Here is an 18,311-nt window from a genome sequence, read left to right on the forward strand (position 1 = left end):
ATATGTTATTTTGCACTTTTAACAAAGTTAATCACTTCAGTAGAAAAAAATCCTTGAAAAAATGTTTTATCTTATAAAATGACAAAATAAATGGTTAACTTCAACCAAAACCCCATTTCACTATTTGTTGCTTTAAATTACCATTTTTTAAGTTACATAATTTATTTTCCGATCCGATTTTTGGTCAAAGTGAATAACTAATTATGTGACATTAAAATGAAATATTCATAAGAAAAATTGTAAAAAAATATTTTTATAGGGAACAATTGTCCAAACTGTACAAAAGACAGAAAAAAACATAAAACCTCAGACAAACATAATTATATATATAGAATATTTATTATTCAAAATAACATATCTTTTGTTATTATTATAATAATATACAGTAATATTGGCCTAGTAAAACATGTTGAATTATTTGTACAAGGAATTTGGAAATGTACACAAACATAGATATTGTTACAATAGTACACAAATATTAAATCTAATATGAATATTATACATTTCAGAAACACGACAAACTTTTTGCAACAGAAGTTCGGCAACATTATTCATCACCTTAAAGACCCCTTCCCTACGTTTTTTAGATCTATATTAAAATCACAAACTATATTTAATGTAAAAATAATACTATATGGTCCTATTGCGATAGTTATTTCGTCTTTAAACGGTTAAAAATCTGAAAAATAAGGAGATTCTAATAATTATAGCGGCCCGCTATAAATCCCAAAATGCATTGCACCTTGATTGGTTTTGTTTTTCTTCTGTAATTCACCCACTTTTCGATCGATCGTGAGGCCAAAACAAATGAAAGACTCCTAACTTTTCAGCGAAAATACCGGGTTTTCCCCAATTTGTATCAACGGAGTCTGGTAAAAATAGAAAGACAATTAATGCAGCAACTATACAACGTCAGACTAGGTATATAGATAGCGTACGATGTTCGTACGTTACCGATGTTTACCAGCTACAAAACTAAGCCTAGCTAGGCTAGGCCTAAAGACGAGCTGGTAGGTAGTGCATTGTTTCTTACTTTTTATCATAATTTACCATAAAACATACATTTAAGACAAGGAATGACCTGGTTTAATGTTTTTAAAGTAATATATATGTATTATTTTTACAAAACGTCACAAATTGTAGGGAAGGTGTATTTAAACACTTTGGTGTCAATCAAGGACTTACGAAAGTTGGAAAAGCTCTCGAAAAAATCTGTAAAAGCAGCAGCTGATATAAAATACTTAAAATGAAAAAATAAAAAATAGGCTGCCCACTGAATATTGGAAACACTTGCATCTTATTACGCCAAGTTCTTTAGGCAAAAGTTTCTCAGTCAAATAATGCAAGTTGTACTTTCTGTACAGATATTTTCAAATGTTAACGTTTCTCTTTAAATAATAAATTGTTCAGGAATAAAAAAGTCTTGAAAACAAAAGATCGTGAGAATTTTGGAAGATGTCAGCTAAAGGATTGGACAGGCAAACGTCGTCAACAGTCTTGTCTTTATTTCTGAAAAGATGCAAAAGAAATAAATTTAAATAAAATGAAATATTGCATAATGAGACAACAGACATCTTGTTTGAATAATATGTTTTAATTAAATTACACAGTCCTATCTAGTCCTAGTCCCGGACAGTATTTCGGCGTAATATTCGTAAAAAGAAAAGCATTTTGGCACACATGGTGTGTCATACCTATATCTACTGATGAACAAAAATAATAATAAACTCCCATTGGTGACAAGCATAATAGACATAAAGAAAGGAGCTATAAAAAAGTAAAACACTTATCGATTCCAGCACCTATTACAGTAACATTGTAAAATAGATGGAATTAAATAGCAATTTTTGAACAAATCACAAAAAAAATAATATATAAAGGAATAACAACAGCGTAAAAATCAATACAAGTGTATAGTATACCTTTCTACGATGTTTGGCAGGCAAGCTTGTAATTCAAACTGAATTCGTTGAGCCTGAAAATAAAAAAATTACTCCTCAAAGGATTATGGGTGAAATAGCATTTCAAAATTAAGATTAAGAGTCTTTAAAAAATGAAATATAACCTCAATAAACATTTAGGGGTCTCATGGATGTGTCACAAAGGCGAAGCTTTCGCAAACTTTATTATCATTCAGTTCCTGCAACAGACCTACCTCGAGGGGTCCCATGTCACCCAGACGAACTGAACTTGCTAGAATCAAACGCAGCGAACTGAAGAGAAAGGAAATGAGAGCGTCCTCAAGGCTGATGTTGAGAAACGAGCAAACGCAACCATACATTACAGGTTGATGACCTTTCACCTTTCCAGATTGAATATTATCCTACAAATGAATATTCATCATTTTAGTAGTATTACAAATGAATATTCATCATCATTATTATTACAAATAAAATTGTCATCATTATTAGTATTACAAATGAATATTCATCATTATTATTATTACAAATGAATATTCATCATTATTATTATTATTATGTCAATGAATCGTAGAATCAAAGTAAAGTAAAACTACAAAAAAACATTTTTAATAAGGGAAAATCAACCAATAACAGAGGGTTACCACCTATATGATAGGACATTAATTAATTTACTATTGGTAATCCTTTCCACATGTGCCTAAAGACATAAAATAACATTTAAAAATGTAAAATCACGAAGAAATACCTTGATGTTTAACATTCTTTTATCTTTAAAAGTTTCACTCGAAGATGCAATCAACGACTTCCCCTGAAGAAAATAAAAAATATTGATTAAATTGGAAAAAAAAAATTTTCTTATTTTGTCCAAAAATTTAGCAGAGAGTAAAAAGCATACCCATTAATTTTTGGAGGTATGTGTTTCATAAAATGAGAAATCATTCTCATTAATATTAAAGCAGGGGGTATAAAAATATTTTATTTTAAAAAAAATTGATAATGCAGCATTAGCCTTTCATATTTTATATTATTTGTACCTCCCTGATTAAAGTACCTGTTGTACACTTGATCTGTTCGCAATGTGATTGCTAAGGCATGCTTCAGTGTACTCATCAAGGGCAATAATCTTGCTCATGTCCCCAGACTGCTTGTAGGCCTCACACAGCAGAGGAAGACTAGAAGAGCCTAAGAATAAATAAAATACAATCGGTTTGTCAGAAACTGATAAAATATCATATATAGAAATTAGAAGCTTATCTTTGTGTATGATATAAAAAGGTAATCTTTAATGAATTTCAATGATAAAACTTAAATCAAGGAAAATGATTGAGGCACATTTTCCAGATTTAAAAACTGTTGATTGTGCGAGCTAGCAAGTTTCATTTCATGACAAATTAGGTCTGGCAAAATGCGCTGCAAAATTAGGTAACTAAATTAACATGCTACATAGTTGCCACGTTGCATTTTCTTTGTACTACACATTCAATTACATTTCTTTTCCCAACCAGGACATGAATTATTCATGAGGTATCCATTCATCATAATGGTAAACAAAATAATTGATAATGCAGAATTAGCCTTCCATACCAATATTTTCTAAAACCGTTATGACAAACTCTGTGAGTTGCTTTTTGCTTCTGATGTGCCCATGCTTTACTGCAGATTCGTATCCAAGACTATGAGAAAAACCGCCAGTTGGAAATCCTAAAACACAAATAAAAAATTACAATACATTTAGGCCTATATGATTTATATATTTTAATTGATGATGTGTGATGGAAAAGGCTTTTTCATATGACTTTTTATTATTATGGTAGACTAGGGTGACTAGTAGGGCTAGGCTAAATATATATACAATATCATTTAATATAATAAGCCTGGACCTAATTTATAGGTCCATGATATAAGTATATTATTTTAGCAAAATTAAGAAATTACATTTTAACAATTACATTTGAAGCCCAAGGGCGCTACTGTACTTTCGCACCTAACTTGATGCTGCTGATCAGGGAGCTGTAAAATAACTTATTTTACAACTCCCTGCTGCTGCTGGTGTTAGTTCAAGAGAATGAATGACAAAGACTGAAAATTGAAATTGAAAAGACATCATTGAGGAGAGCCTGCACCCCAATTGTAACCCCAATTACCTGAATCAACTATTTGCAATAACGCTAACAATGAAGACGTGTACCCTACATTATTTTTGTCCATCATTAAATAATAAATAGTCCGAGGGCCTAACCTAGGCCTACTAACTGTACATTGTTGTTGTTATAGTTGAGGCTCAGTTGTCAGTCATGCCTAACTGAGGGACTACCACCAATCGCTAAATGTATTTCTGAAATATCGGTTTGCTGCCCTCAGTCGAAATGTGTATACAATCTAAAATAAGATCGAACTTAAATTTGACGATGCGGCGGATGCGTAAATTATCCCGATCAACTAGACTTTGTTTAAATTAGTAGGTACGGAAGAATTACAAAGATATGCAATAATGGTATTTTTTAATCCACGTTTGACGACTTTTGTTTCCATCGTGCATGATGATGATGATCCTTGAAAACCTGCTTTTTTGAAGGACATCAGAAGATAAAACGATGGATAGTTCCATCTGTCAATGAGTAATTCCCAATGGTATGTGGCTGCGATGAGTTTAGACTAGAGAGGTCAATAAACCCATTTTGTGGTAACTCACAACGTCAAGCATTCCCTCCTCCTCAATGCTTGGGTGCACTCATGCATCACGTAAGTCTTCTTACTTACTCTACAGTAGAGGTTGGTTGAATTTATCCTGTCCTCCCAAGCCTTGTACTATACTCCGAATATCAACAAAGGTAAGAGAGATTTTTCATTTAATACTCTCAGGTGCATACCCTACCGATGACGGGACGTTTTGCCGAACTCCACTTCGCCGACAGACTACTGGCCGACAGACTATTCACCGACCAGACATTTTGCCGAAAGGACATTTCACCAACAGGGCATTTGGCCGACAGGACATTTCGCCGACAGACAGACAACCGATATATCTATCACTAGTAGTACTAGGCCTATTGAACTATATTTTCATCATCTCATTTGGCAGCAGATTTGTTCACTTCATAATCAGTCATTAAAATCATTACAAAAATCCATTTATTCGTCGTGTAAAACCTGGAGTAAAAAAGACCATTATGTATATCGGTCGGTCGCGATTGAAATCAACTCTGGAATTGTAATTTGTATGAAGCGCCGCTAGCTATTTGTTTAAACTTTGTAATGGTCATGGACGTACTATCTACGCATGTGTGACACTGTTAAAAAAAGTGTCGATCTAAATAAAGCAAGATACTGTAAGAACTTACTACTTGGTACTTGGTGGTTATCCTCTTAAATACTCCACTTGGAAGTCTAAAAGAGGCCTTGGTGGAGTGGCTTGCCTAAGTTGAGATAATCTCTTTGAATTTGTCATGGTTTGGGCTACTATTGTAACTAGGGGTGGTTTGTTCTATTTTCTGGTGGTTTTCGGTAGAAACGAATTTAAATAAATATTTTTTTTGCTGCTGCTTCAATAAGTTGGGCGGCATTACACCTTCGTGGTCTATCTATCTTTGGTAGGCAGGCATCTGGTTTAATGTTGATTTTATTTTTAATAATTTTATAGAGGAAAGTAAGCTGGTTTACTTTCTCGTCTAGATTCTAACATCATCCAATTTAGTTTGGTTAGCATATAGCATATGTCTTCGTAAAAACAAAGAAATGTCGGTTGTCAGCAAATTCCGAAATACATATAAACGGACTAAAAATGACAAAAATTTAAAATATTATTATTATTGTTACATTATTTGTCTTGCTAGGTAGATAACAATAATAAATGGCAATGAATACAGATAAGAAGATAAAAAACCAAGCAGCGATCCTCCTTTTTGTAAATACCGAAAGTTGATTTCAACCGCGACCGATTTCATCTGACCATGGACCTAGTATCGATGTGACAACTTGAAAGGAGGCTGGGCTTAATTTATGGCACTTTGACAGATCATGGAGAAATTTATTACGTCGTGTGTGTAGCCTAAATATTCAAAAGAGTTCATATACCAGTGACGTTGAAAACTTACTGGTTAGTCAAGACAGTTTCGTCTAGGTAGCTGCCTAGAAGGTTTCCACTGCTTTATAGACAAACCGGCTTGACTAACGTACTGCCCAGTACCGTTTTGATCGCATACGATCCTATCGGGAAAACACCTCGCGACGTTCGATTTGATGTTCCGGCGCCGGAACCGTGTCGGCGGAACAGGTGTAAATGACCCTAATTAACGTAAGTTTTTCCACAGCTTTATAATTTATGAACTCTATCTCATTACTAAAATCGAAACCAGATGAAATTGTTTTCCCATTAATCATGTTTGATCGTGGTTCAATATAACTCGTAATGACCTTGCGTAAGCAACGCCAGCTTTCACGCCGTACGTGTGAACGTAGTTATTCTGTGATGTTTTTAGTAAGATTTATATTATCGTCTGATTGACGTGACTTCATCTTTATTATCAGTTTTAATACTTTAATTTGCTGCCCTCAATGTTGAATAACATCCAGAACAGTGTCATGTTTATGCAAATTAGAAATTAGCATAACACAGCTGATGTACGAGCTGCCATATAAAAGCACTGGTGACAAGTATTTTTGTTTAAAACATGTTTTACTCCTCATTTGTAATGGGTGCCCGAAGTCGTGCTTTGAGATGTTAAGGTAGGTTTGTCAATGAGAAATGGGAGCATCACAACAATGTCGCCTTGTGCTCCTCCTCTCATAATAAACATCTTTATAAATGTATGTAGGCCTAAGTAGAACAGTAGGTGAATGTATACTAAACGTATTCTGGTCATTGATGATTTTTTTTCTCTCGAAATTCTACATCCTGACAACTGTTAGATCATGTGATCGTATTTACCAATCATTATTTCCCTTATTAAATATTAAGTGTTTCACTTAACTCAATAAATATTTAAGTATTTGCCTTAAATTGTATTCACTTAGAAGATTATAAGTGTTTCTCTTAGCCTAAGTGTGAATGGTGAATACAGCTGCCTCTCTACAGCGGTTGATTGAAAGTCTCTCTTCCCAGGCCTGATATACTATACAGTATTGAAAGTCTCTCTTCCCAGGCCTGATATACTATACAGTATATATTTTGTATACTGTAGTACTCTGGTACTGCTACTGTACTACTGCAGCCAGTGCAACTGGCACAGAATGAATGGAAGCATTAATAGGTATACAGTATTTTAACTCAATTTTAAGTCGGCTTGTTCTCTACAACGTTTTAGTAAATCAGTGAGTAGATACAGTAAGTGAACTTAATAAATTAATGTCGTCTGGTCATTTAAAATGCTACACAGTCTCTTTCATTTTTTATTTTATTTTAACCATATTTAATGAGGGTGATCCATCCAGCATTTGCTGATCATTTGGGACCCTCAGAACAGATACAATATACAAAAAACAACAAGAACAGAAAAGTAAAAGAAAAAAATAAAATTTATTTCATAAGACTAAAAATAATAAGAAAATTTGAAAAATAGAAAATAACTGAAATGTTAAATTAAGCAAATCCAATCGAGTTCGAACAATACCATGAAAGCCCCAGTGGTCTAATGGTTAGGACATCTGCATATCAAGCAGGCGGTCCGAGTTCGAGTCTCGGTTGGGGCGACTTTTTCTCATTCTCACAGATTTCCTCATCTTTATCGTTTCAAATTAATTAATTAAATTTCAGTATATCACCGGGCGGTTTAGAATTAATGTTCTTTGCCTGATTTGTTTATATATATAAAAGTATCTCTTCGGAGATCCCGCCTCGTGAATAAAAGTACTGTAAGATGAGGGCGTATCAATTTGATCTCTGGTGCGCGTGCGTACAACTGAGGACTAGTGCTGTTCCGCCGTACCACGCCGAGAATGTTAAAGAGTCGCTATCCAATCGAGTTCGAACAATACCATGTAAGCCCCAGTGGTCTAATGGTTAGGACATCTGCATATCAAGCAGGCGGTCCGAGTTCGAGTCTCGGTTGGGGCGACTTTTTCTCATTCTCACAGATTTCCTCATCTTTATCGTTTCAAATTAATTAATTAAATTTCAGTATATCACCGGGCGGTTTAGAATTAATGTTCTTTGCCTGATTTGTTTATAAACAAATCAGGCACTAGTCCTCAGTTGTACGCACGCGCACCAGAGATCAAATTGATACGCCCTCATCTTACAGTACTTTTATTCACGAGGCGGGATCTCCGAAGAGATACTTTTATATATATAAACAAATCAGGCAAAGAACATTAATTCTAAACCGCCCGGTGATATACTGAAATTTAATTAATTAATTTGAAACGATAAAGATGATTATATAAATTTAGATCTACTATTTTACAATTAAAATCTAGAAAAGGATTACATAGTTTTGAGAAAAGTCATAAGTCTAGTTTTGAAAGAGGAAAAGGATAAGGAATTGCGGATAGATAGAGGAAGATCATTGTAGAAATGAGGGGCCTTGTAACTGAAAGAGAGTTTGAAAATTTCAAGAGTAGGTTTAGGAATGTGAAGATTTCCTTTTGAGATTTGACGAGTGGTCATTCTCCCATTGGCCGTAATTTTAGTGAGGAGATGGCATAAGCCTTGAGGAGCAAGAAGATTTAGGGTTTTGAAAGTAAGACAACCAAGTTGGTAGTGGAGTCTTTTCTGAAGAGGAATGGTATGGGCTAGTCTAAAGTGATCATCAGAGAGGTGTGACATAGGATTAAGTTTGAGAATAATGCGTAGGGCTCTGTTTTGGATTTGTTGTAGTTTACTAGAGAGGTGAGTCTCTCTCTAGTGTCTCGTCGTCATATCGGTACTCTCGTCCCATCACCATGGTATGGAAGAAGAATAGGCAATAGGTTATCAGAAAACATAAATCGGTAGGCATAAATTATTAGATTTTGTAATGAAATCTCTAGATTTCAAACTATCCGATTTTCATTCATACCATCCTACTATTCAATATATAATTAGTAATAGTAGTCCAATTAAATAGTTCCAGAGGCTCTGCTAACTAACCAGTTTCATCAATTTGCAGGGGCTTCTTAGTTTTTAAGGGTAGGCCTACCTCAGAACCAAACTATTTAAAATGCCAAACTGGACGAACAAACAAAAATGTTTAAATTATTTTTGAGGTCTACTCCTTTGGTGGCGGTGAATGTCTCATTATTCTGTGTCGCCGCCTGCTGATTGGACGAATTTACTGAAGCGCGACCTAGTAGAGACTGAACGTACACAACCACGTGTGTTTAATTGTCAAAACAACAACTTTTCTGCCCATTCGGTCGATCAGTTGTGTCCTCGTCCTGTCAGTGAAAGAAGGTGACAATTGACTAGGCCTAGTACTAGCAGTAGTAGATTGTAGTGTATCCACATATTAATACAGTGATTTTTTCCAAGGTAAGATGACCAGTTGTTCTTCTGTCGGATCAATCAATTGGGATAGATATGATTAACAAATGATTTCGATTTGACAGAATATTTAGTTAGTGTGTATGTGTCGTCCGGATTGCCATGTGTACGTCATTGAGCTTTTTATAGCTCCGTGGACGACGATGCGTCGTCTTCTGTTGATTCAATCCGGCCCAGGTATGACGTTGGTCAGTTTTCTTTGTAGAGAGAGCCAAGAAGGGCATATTGAAAACATCGCATTCAATGATGAGTGTACGTCGTCAGTAGGCCTACGGTCACATCACAATGTGATAAATATTTATTTTTATGTGATGAATTTCTGACTTATATTTTACATTATATTTTGAGGTGAGGTTTTGAGGATGATGGAAATATTTACGGTCAGTGTGTAGCAAATTATTTGTTTGCTCACACTTTTTATAAATATTTTATTTTTATTTTATTTCAACAATATTTTATGAGGGTGGTCCATCCAGCCGAAGCTGATCATTAGGGACCCTCACAAAAATACAATATATGACTAGACTATAAACATGTAATTGCAACAATAAAAATGTAATTAAAAAAAATAGAATTTTATAAAGATAAACAAAATAATGCATAAAAAAATTAGAGTCCAAAATTAAATTAATAAAATAAAATTAAATTGGCCATCTAAGGGGAAAAGAAGGCAACTAAACAAGAAGATGATGATTCTTCTCGAGCACAAATTCGTCATGGCTGGTGAAAATATAGGGCCTGTCACAAAGGCGTCTTTGATTTGATTTTTTTAAGAAAAATCCTCATAAAAATATATATACAAAGTGATCATATTTATACCGACAAATAATACATTTATAAAGATTTTTCAGGATAGCCCAAAAATCTTTTTTGAAAATTAAAAAATATTTTCTTACAGAATGAAATGTTTGTACGTACAAACTGGGATTAGTTAATTTACAACCCTATGTAGAGATTACGGAGTGACAAGAAGGGCAGACCTGTATATTTCCTCCATGGGCAGACAAAGCTATCTATTATTTAACAATAAAAGTGTTCCCCTCCTAATGTTAAAGTCACTGGAAATAATTATTTTGATACACAAGTCCTTTGTGTTAGTCGGGTTCTCTTTGATCCGATGATTTCCGCCATTAAACAATCAATTTTTGACTTTGCGTTTAGATAAGAATGGTTTTGAACGTGTAATTGTAAATGCCAGTAGAGGGCGATCCGTCGTCCCTACAAATGACGTCATGCTGCCCTGTGTAAATTAAATGTTTGTAAAATGAATTCAAACAACTTGCATTACAACAAGATTTTCTTTTCTTCCACGAAGAATACAAAAGTAAGATTATTTTTCCTGACGCTAAAAAAATACTGTATAGTAATAACAATATATACTACTTAGGTTAAGACGAAAAAAAATAGATAGCATTTTATATAACTTTCAATTTCTAATTTATTCGAGGGAAACGCGTATTTTTAGTCGGGTGCAACGCGACTTTACAGGTCACTATTTACAATCCCAAGACTAGAGATCGTCATGCATACTATTATGTTTACTGCGGGTTTGTTTACGTGTAATATATAAAATATGTGACATACATTACTTTTAGCATTTTGATTCTTTTAATTGATTTAGAGCATTTTGGAATGCTATTAAGTTAAGTTTTTGTTTTCTACTTAAAATGTGAATAGACACCACATTTACTCCCCATAGGGTAATCTGGAAATTCCTGTGGTCCACTATTTGTTTATAGGATTAACCATTTTATAATCTTTTGGTCATTGGTTTCGGCCATCAATAAATTAGCTTTAATTCCTGTTTTAGTAATTAAGTGTATTTTCTTTGTTTCGAACAGAAAGACCATTCGCAGTAAGAGCCTTAAAGCTCAGGTACAGGCATGAATTTTAAATATAATATTTGGTTAATTGTACATAAATCAAATATTTGTAACAGAAATCAAGACGAAAAAACATGAATTTCCCTTAATATGGTCAAATACAAAATTTGGCAAAATTCTTCCATAAAAATCAGGAAGACTTTTTTTCAGTAGTTAGGTAGTTAACCTAATGTAATAACATGTCTGGTGACTCCCTAGAAGGTGAAAAAAGATGGTGGATATACGGTGGATAATTTTTGCTATAGCATGAAAATAAAAAGCTGAAGTTGAATAAAAATACCAGAAATGTAATATTCAAGTTATATTACCTATATTTAGTTATCTGATAAAATTTTTTACCACACCGTTTATTTTTCATAGCTTTTTAAAATGCCTCTCTATTTACAAAATTTATGTACAAAAGAATAGAGATTTTACTGTGTAATTTGAACTATCCCCCCACTGATAAGTAAGTGCTTATTTTCAACAAGCTTGTGTAACACAAATAAAATCCCAAAAATTATGAAACATAGGGGAAACTATAGATCAATAATTATTGGAATGTATGATCAATAGAAATTTTTTGCCCGCACCTGGCCTTTAAGTGAGCAACACCAATAAAGCAATTGCTTACATTGTCTTTTGTGTTTTGCACCTTGTGTACTAGTAAAGGTCACATATATATTAAATAAAATGAAACGGTAAAGAATGTCTACATTTATGTTTTTATTTATATCGTATAACTGTACAGTTACACAATTGTATCAAATAAATATTGGATATCATTAATTCCCTACATTTACATTTCCCTCTCTATCATCCCGGTCATACAGTGTAAGTAAGGCCGCCGTGGCCTTTATGGAACTACTGTCATACATCCGGTCATACAGTGTACGGCCGCCGTATACTCTCTATCCAATATTTAATATATCAATTTTATAGTTTGTGGCATACACATAGTATGTATATTATACATATTACATGTAAAACACAAATTCTTGTTTGTTTCGTAAGTAAGATCATCTTACATTACATCAGCTTACATTTCTTAATGTTTTTTTCTTCGTTTATTTTGTTTGTAAATAATTAGCTTGTCTATGATTTGGTCTTCTCTCTCTGATTTTTAAATGTTATGACACTTTGAACTTAAATTTGAAAACAGTCCCCACTGTTTGACCTTTTGTCTTACAATTTTCAGTTGATAATTGTTCTATTGTTAGTCAACTGAACCTATTGTTAGTTGATACAATTACAGTACTGTTATTCTGTTCCGCATTTTTTTTTAGTTTTTAGTACCAGCATATGTCATTGTTTATATGATTCTGTACAACTTAAAGTGGTACGGCCCTGCATGGTTGATTAGCCACCACTTCTGTCTTACGGAGATGATCAAGATCAGCTGCTTATATTAAATAGGCCAAAAAAAAACCCCAAATTGTAATGACCATTTTATTGTTTTTTTTGTTTAAGTAATCTGGGGTCTCTCTTCATACAAACCTTTTGGTTTTCCTGAGATCCCATTCATTCGTAACGGTATTTGTATCATATTGTACATCCGCAGGAATATGTGTACGACTGCCGTGGCCTCTATCGGTGTATTGTCGGACGTCAGGTCATACGACCGCCGTTAATCTTAATATTCCCAGTGGACATCTGTGGTGTTGTATTAACTTAGCATGTCTACTTGACCCCTTTTAGGTACTACAGTATATTTATATTCTGTTGGATCTATTAACGCATTCTATTTTCTTGCATTTAGAAAATTGTCTTAAAAATGGTGGACAGAAGAAAAATAAAGACTATGGTTAAGAAGTCAAGATATCTGCAGTGGTACGTGACACAGTCGGCATCCGATTTCGGAAGTAGTCCCAAAAAGAAATCCACACACCACCAGGAATCTTTAGCATCCGATTTCGGAAGTAGTCATAGGAAGAAATCAAAACGCCAGGAATCTGCTATAGCATCTGATTTCGGAAGTAGTCCCATTAAGAAATCAACACGCCAAGAATCTGTTCTGCCCAAGAACGTTGAACGCACGATTATTGCCAAGAAGTATAAAAAGAAGTCACGAAGTACGTTAAAATCGTACTATAACAAGTTTGTAAATAATTCTGAACATTCTAAAGAATTACAAAATAAACAGTGTATCATCACGGGGTCACCTCAGAATTGCGATAAACCACCAGATATCTGTGTTAATGACGATCCTATTTTCATATCGTCTGATAGTGATGATGTAGATTGCATATCCGATAGGTCTTTCTTTAATGAATTCGAACGATATTTAGATAATTTTAAAACAAGTTGTGGTATAAAAAAAGATACACAAATGCACACCACAGAACCATCTAACGGAACTGAAGAAAATCGATCAACGACTACTAAGGTACAAACGTCTAGTATGGATGAATCGAATACAAATAGTAGCAGCATTGAGGAGATTAGCCCAAATATAAGCAAACATATGACGATAGACAATACGAATACGGTAGCAAGACATCGTAATAGAAGCATTCCTAGAAAACGACCGTCTAATAATGACACTTTACAACCTTCGGTGCCGAAACCAGACCATTTACCTCTTAAGAAAAGGATGTCATCTCAATACAAAATTGACCAGACAAAGTCGCCGTTGAAGTCCATTTTGAAAAGTCCGCGTCCGATCTTCAAACGAAATCTTGGCTTAGGACGCAATAAAAGACGAATATCATTTTCTGAAAATATTGATATGGCTCTTATAGACGCTAATGGAAAACTAACGTCTCTGGCACCTTCTATTACATTGAACTCTGTCCATAAAGAAGTAACTTCAAAGAAAAAACAACCCAAGGAATTGACAGCTGCACAGATCACGTTGTCAGGGATCGTTAAGAAATTGAAAATTGATAGAATTGCTGGAACCAACAAGATTGAAGTGGTAAGCTCCAAACCAAAGACCGTTTCGTCTTCTCTTGCACAGATATTCAAGGATAAACGGCTTACGGTTCTTATTGATCCACAGCACAAAAAACGTAAAGCTACCCCAGTGGAGACTAGCCCCAAGAAGCAAAGAATCTCATCTCCAACAGCCAGTCCCACGCCGAACACTCCAGCAGAAACTATCTCAAAGAAACCAAGTGCCTCATCTGGGACAGCCAGTCCCACGCCGAACACTCCAGCAGAAACTATCTCAAAGAAACCAAGTGCCTCATCTAGGACAGCCAGTCCCACGCCGAACACTCCAGTAGAAACTACCTCAAAGAAACAAAGTGCCTCATCTACGACAGCCAGTCCCACGCCGAACACTCCAGTAGACACTATCTCAAAGAAACAAAGTGCCTCATCTAGGACAGCCAGTCCCACGCCGAACACTCCAGTAGACACTATCTCAAAGAAACAAAGTGCCTCATCTAGGACAGCCAGTCCCACGCCGAACACTCCAGTAGAAACTACCTCAAAGAAACCAAGTGCCTCATCTGGGACAGCCAGTCCCACGCCGAACACTCCAGTAGACACTATCTCAAAGAAACAAAGTGCCCCATCTGGGACAGCCAGTCCCGCGCCGCACACTCCAGTAGACACTATCTCAAAGAACCAAAGTGCCTCATCTAGGACAGCCAGTCCCACGCCGAAAACTCCAGTAGACACTATCTCAAAGAAACAAAGTGCCTCATCTAGGACAGCCAGTCCCACGCCGAACACTCCAGTAGACACTATCTCAAAGAAACAAAGTGCCTCATCTACGACAGCCAGTCCCACACCGAAAACTCCAGTAGACACTATCTCAAAGAAACAAAGTGCCTCATCTAGGACAGCCAGTCCCACGCCGAACACTCCAGTAGAAACTACCTCAAAGAAACCAAGTGCCTCATCTGGGACAGCCAGTCCCACGCCGAACACTCCAGTAGAAACTATCTCAAAGAACCAAAGTGCCTCATCTAGGACAGCCAGTCCCACGCCGAAAACTCCAGTAGACACTATCTCAAAGAAACAAAGTGCCCCATCTGGGACAGCCAGTCCCGCGCCGCACACTCCAGTAGACACTATCTCAAAGAACCAAAGTGCCTCATCTAGGACAGCCAGTCCCACGCCGAAAACTCCAGTAGACACTATCTCAAAGAAACAAAGTGCCTCATCTAGGACAGCCAGTCCCACGCCGAACACTCCAGTAGACACTATCTCAAAGAAACAAAGTGCCTCATCTACGACAGCCAGTCCCACACCGAAAAATCCAGTAGACACTATCTCAAAGAAACAAAGTGCCTCATCTAGGACAGCCAGTCCCACGCCGAACACTCCAGTAGACACTATCTCAAAGAAACAAAGTGCCTCATCTACGACAGCCAGTCCCACGCCGAACACTCCAGTAGACACTATCTCAAAGAAACAAAGTGCCTCATCTACGACAGCCAGTCCCACACCGAACACTCCAGTAGACACTATCTCAAAGAAACAAAGTGCCTCATTTACGACAGCCGCCAGCCTGACGTTTGTGCAACAAATTAAACCACACATACATCGAGTGCCTGCTATTAAAGAATGCAATGTTCTGATACATAACGCTCCTCCTTGCAATCATCACAATGTGATTTCGGTTGTAGATACCAAAAACAACGCCACATCTAAAACTAGCGATTGTCACATTTCCAATACGACGAAGGTACGCAATACAAAGTTGTTATGCAGAGGTATTAACGCTACTGAAACCACCTCAAAAGAACAGCATACAACCGCGAGTGCTACTGCCATCGAGTCTCCTGAAAATAATGTTGATAAGAATTCCAGCGATCTCGCAATGCCATTTGTTAACAAACACAAAAAAGTTGATAAGAATTCCAGCGATCTTGTAACACCACATGCTAACAATAATGAACACAACAAAGTTGATAAGAATTCCAGCGATCTCGCAACGCCACTTGCTAACAATAATGAACATAAAGAAGTTGATAAGAATTCCAGCGATCTCGCAATGCCATTTGCTAACAATAATGAACACAAAAAAGTTGATAAGAATTCCAGCGATCTTGTAACACCACATGCTAACAATAATGAACACAACAAAGTTGATAAGAATTCCAGCGATCTCGCAACGCCACTTGCTAACAATAATGAACATAAAGAAGTTGATAAGAATTCCAGCGATCTCGCAACGCCACTTGCTAACAATAATGATCACAAAAAAGTTGATAAAAACCCTAGCGATCTCGCAACGCCATTTGCTAAAAGTAATAATGAACATAAAACTGTTGATAAGAATTCCAGCCACACAACGCCACTTGCTAACAATATTCAACGCAAAACCTCGACAACGACTCTTGCACGCACAAAGATAACAAGTGTCCGATTATTTTCGTGTGAAAAGTGCGGCATGAAATTCGTCAGTTTAGCAAAATTAGGAGCTCACATACCCATTCATAATACACCGAAATTATTTGATCACAAGAAAGAAAAATCCTTTTCTAATTTTGTACATGACGTAGTCGATGCTTGCTATAATGCTAAATCTGGAAAGGAGAAAGATTGTACGCCTGCTGACAAGAGTGATGGTAAGGATATCGATGAAGTAGAAACACGCGATACGCACAACAGTTGCGCGCACTGTGGCAGAGAGTTCAATAACCTGGACAATTTGAAACGACATGAACTAGCCCATAAAATGGACAAAACCCACGAGTGTTTTTTCTGTGGCTTGATGTTTGCTTTGAGTAGTGACCGGAATAAACATGAACGCAAACACGTTTCTGACGGAGATACCTGTACCCGTAAATAATCATATTTTCAGTCCAGCAGATTTTCATAATTGAATCACCTTGATGCTACTGTAGCAAACGTCTATAGTAGTAGTACTAGTACTAAAAAGTTATTTTTTATTTTGTATAATGAAAACTAGTATCTTGATTTTAAGTACACTTTTAAAACTACAGATTCTCTGTGGTGTTCTATCATATTGATACCTTGATTCTAAGGTCACTAGGGCGCGCGCGTCTGCGTCCCTGGCCACGCGCTATTCGTAGTGGGACCGATCTGTATTAATACAGATTTTGTTTTCATCCTACAATATTTTTAAAAAGTTCATGTATATATTTGTTTAACTGCCATGCAATGTACATTTTCATATACTTTCTAAAGTCTGATCTTTCAGAAAAAAATGTTTTATTTTCTTACAATTTTTCTATATAAAAGTTGCCGCTTGAGGCGGTATATTTCGTTTACAAATAAAACCAAAGCGTTTAATGGAATTTATATTTGTTTACTTTAACTGTCACGTCTGTTCAGAGGAGTGTGTACACTCTTTCCTTGTCCAAAATAATAGATATAAAAAATAGTTTTTCATTTTATCTGTGAAAACGCGAGCGCGCGCGTTATATAATTGATTGCTGTGTAATGATTGGTTGACACTATTACGAGAACGTGACGCAATGACGTAGACGTAGCGCAAGTTGGCTAATGGCAAGCGACAGTTCATCCTAGTATAATATTGTGAACCACCAAGGTTCCAATCATGGTTCAATTCCAACTACTACGCAACGCAAGTAGGACGCAGGTGTACCGTATCCATGACGATGAATAAAATCACCTGCTTTGCGCGTACATTCTTGCGTTGCGTTCAACTCCTGATGATGGTGATATAGACATTTTCCCGAAAACACACAACGATGACAGTCGACAATTCACATTTCCTTTTTATATCTGAAGTGACCTACTATAAGAAGGGTTACATTCCTGGTGGCCTACTAAAAAGAGAACATCAGAATTCCTTTGAAGATAAATTGACACTGACTTCTACCAAGTAGCGTCTGGAGACCGTTGCTAAGCCTACATGTTCTGACGTTTTCTGTCAAGGACGATGACTTCATAAGTGAGGAATTCAGCAACATAAATCATCGGTGAAATTCCATAAACTAGCAATGTGTGTTCGACGGTGGTGGTAGACAGGTTTTATGAAAATGACGTTGATCATCACACGTACCCACTTCCGAAAAGGTCCAGGAACCATATCCCTTACTTCCGACTTTAGTCATACATTCTCGGGGGCGGGTTACATTAATTTACCTTCCTACGTTTTATTGAATTCATATCTCGCTTACC

The 18,311-nt window shown here is 36.0% G+C and overlaps 2 protein-coding genes across 3 annotated transcripts; one reads left to right on the forward strand and one right to left on the reverse strand.

Annotated features, from left to right (window-relative positions):
• Positions 1-398: 398 nt before the first annotated feature.
• On the reverse strand, positions 399-4,204 carry LOC144834845 (uncharacterized). Its single transcript, XM_078689806.1, has 7 exons — positions 4,067-4,204; positions 3,507-3,623; positions 2,974-3,104; positions 2,668-2,730; positions 2,156-2,323; positions 1,923-1,975; positions 399-1,509 (listed from the first exon to the last, which is right to left on the reverse strand). The coding sequence occupies exons 1-7, from the start codon at positions 4,131-4,133 to the stop codon at positions 1,407-1,409; spliced, it is 702 nt and encodes a 233-aa protein (XP_078545932.1). The 5' UTR covers positions 4,134-4,204; the 3' UTR covers positions 399-1,406.
• A 2,396-nt stretch (positions 4,205-6,600) lies between these two features.
• Positions 6,601-17,459, forward strand: LOC144834807 (uncharacterized). 2 transcript variants are annotated; one of them, XM_078689756.1, is made up of 2 exons: positions 6,601-6,647; positions 13,003-17,459. In XM_078689756.1, the coding sequence occupies exon 2, from the start codon at positions 13,018-13,020 to the stop codon at positions 16,990-16,992; it is 3,975 nt and encodes a 1,324-aa protein (XP_078545882.1). In that variant the 5' UTR covers positions 6,601-6,647; positions 13,003-13,017; the 3' UTR covers positions 16,993-17,459. The 2 variants fall into 2 exon arrangements, with proteins under 2 accessions (XP_078545882.1, XP_078545883.1); XM_078689757.1 differs by lacking the exon at positions 6,601-6,647 and adding an exon at positions 9,305-9,369.
• The last annotated feature ends 852 nt before the right edge of the window (positions 17,460-18,311 follow it).

The sequence above is a fragment of the Antedon bifida genome, chromosome 2 (assembly GCF_963402885.1).
Source record: "Antedon bifida chromosome 2, ecAntBifi1.1, whole genome shotgun sequence".
NCBI lineage: Eukaryota > Metazoa > Echinodermata > Crinoidea > Comatulida > Antedonidae > Antedon > Antedon bifida.

What these genes read in the sequence shown, in the direction of transcription:
- LOC144834845 (XM_078689806.1), bottom strand. Translation starts at nt 4,133, where the DNA reads ATGATGGACAAAAATAATGTAGGGTACACGTCTTCATTGTTAGCGTTA. An exon ending in ACAGATCAAGTGTACAACAG is followed by an intron (nt 2,731 to 2,973) that starts GTACTTTAATCA and finishes TATTTTCTTCAG; the next exon opens with GGGAAGTCGTTGATTGCATC. An exon ending in GTGACATGGGACCCCTCGAG is followed by an intron (nt 1,976 to 2,155) that starts GTAGGTCTGTTG and finishes TTTTATTTTCAG; the next exon opens with GCTCAACGAATTCAGTTTGA.
- LOC144834807 (XM_078689756.1), top strand. Translation starts at nt 13,018, where the DNA reads ATGGTGGACAGAAGAAAAATAAAGACTATGGTTAAGAAGTCAAGATAT.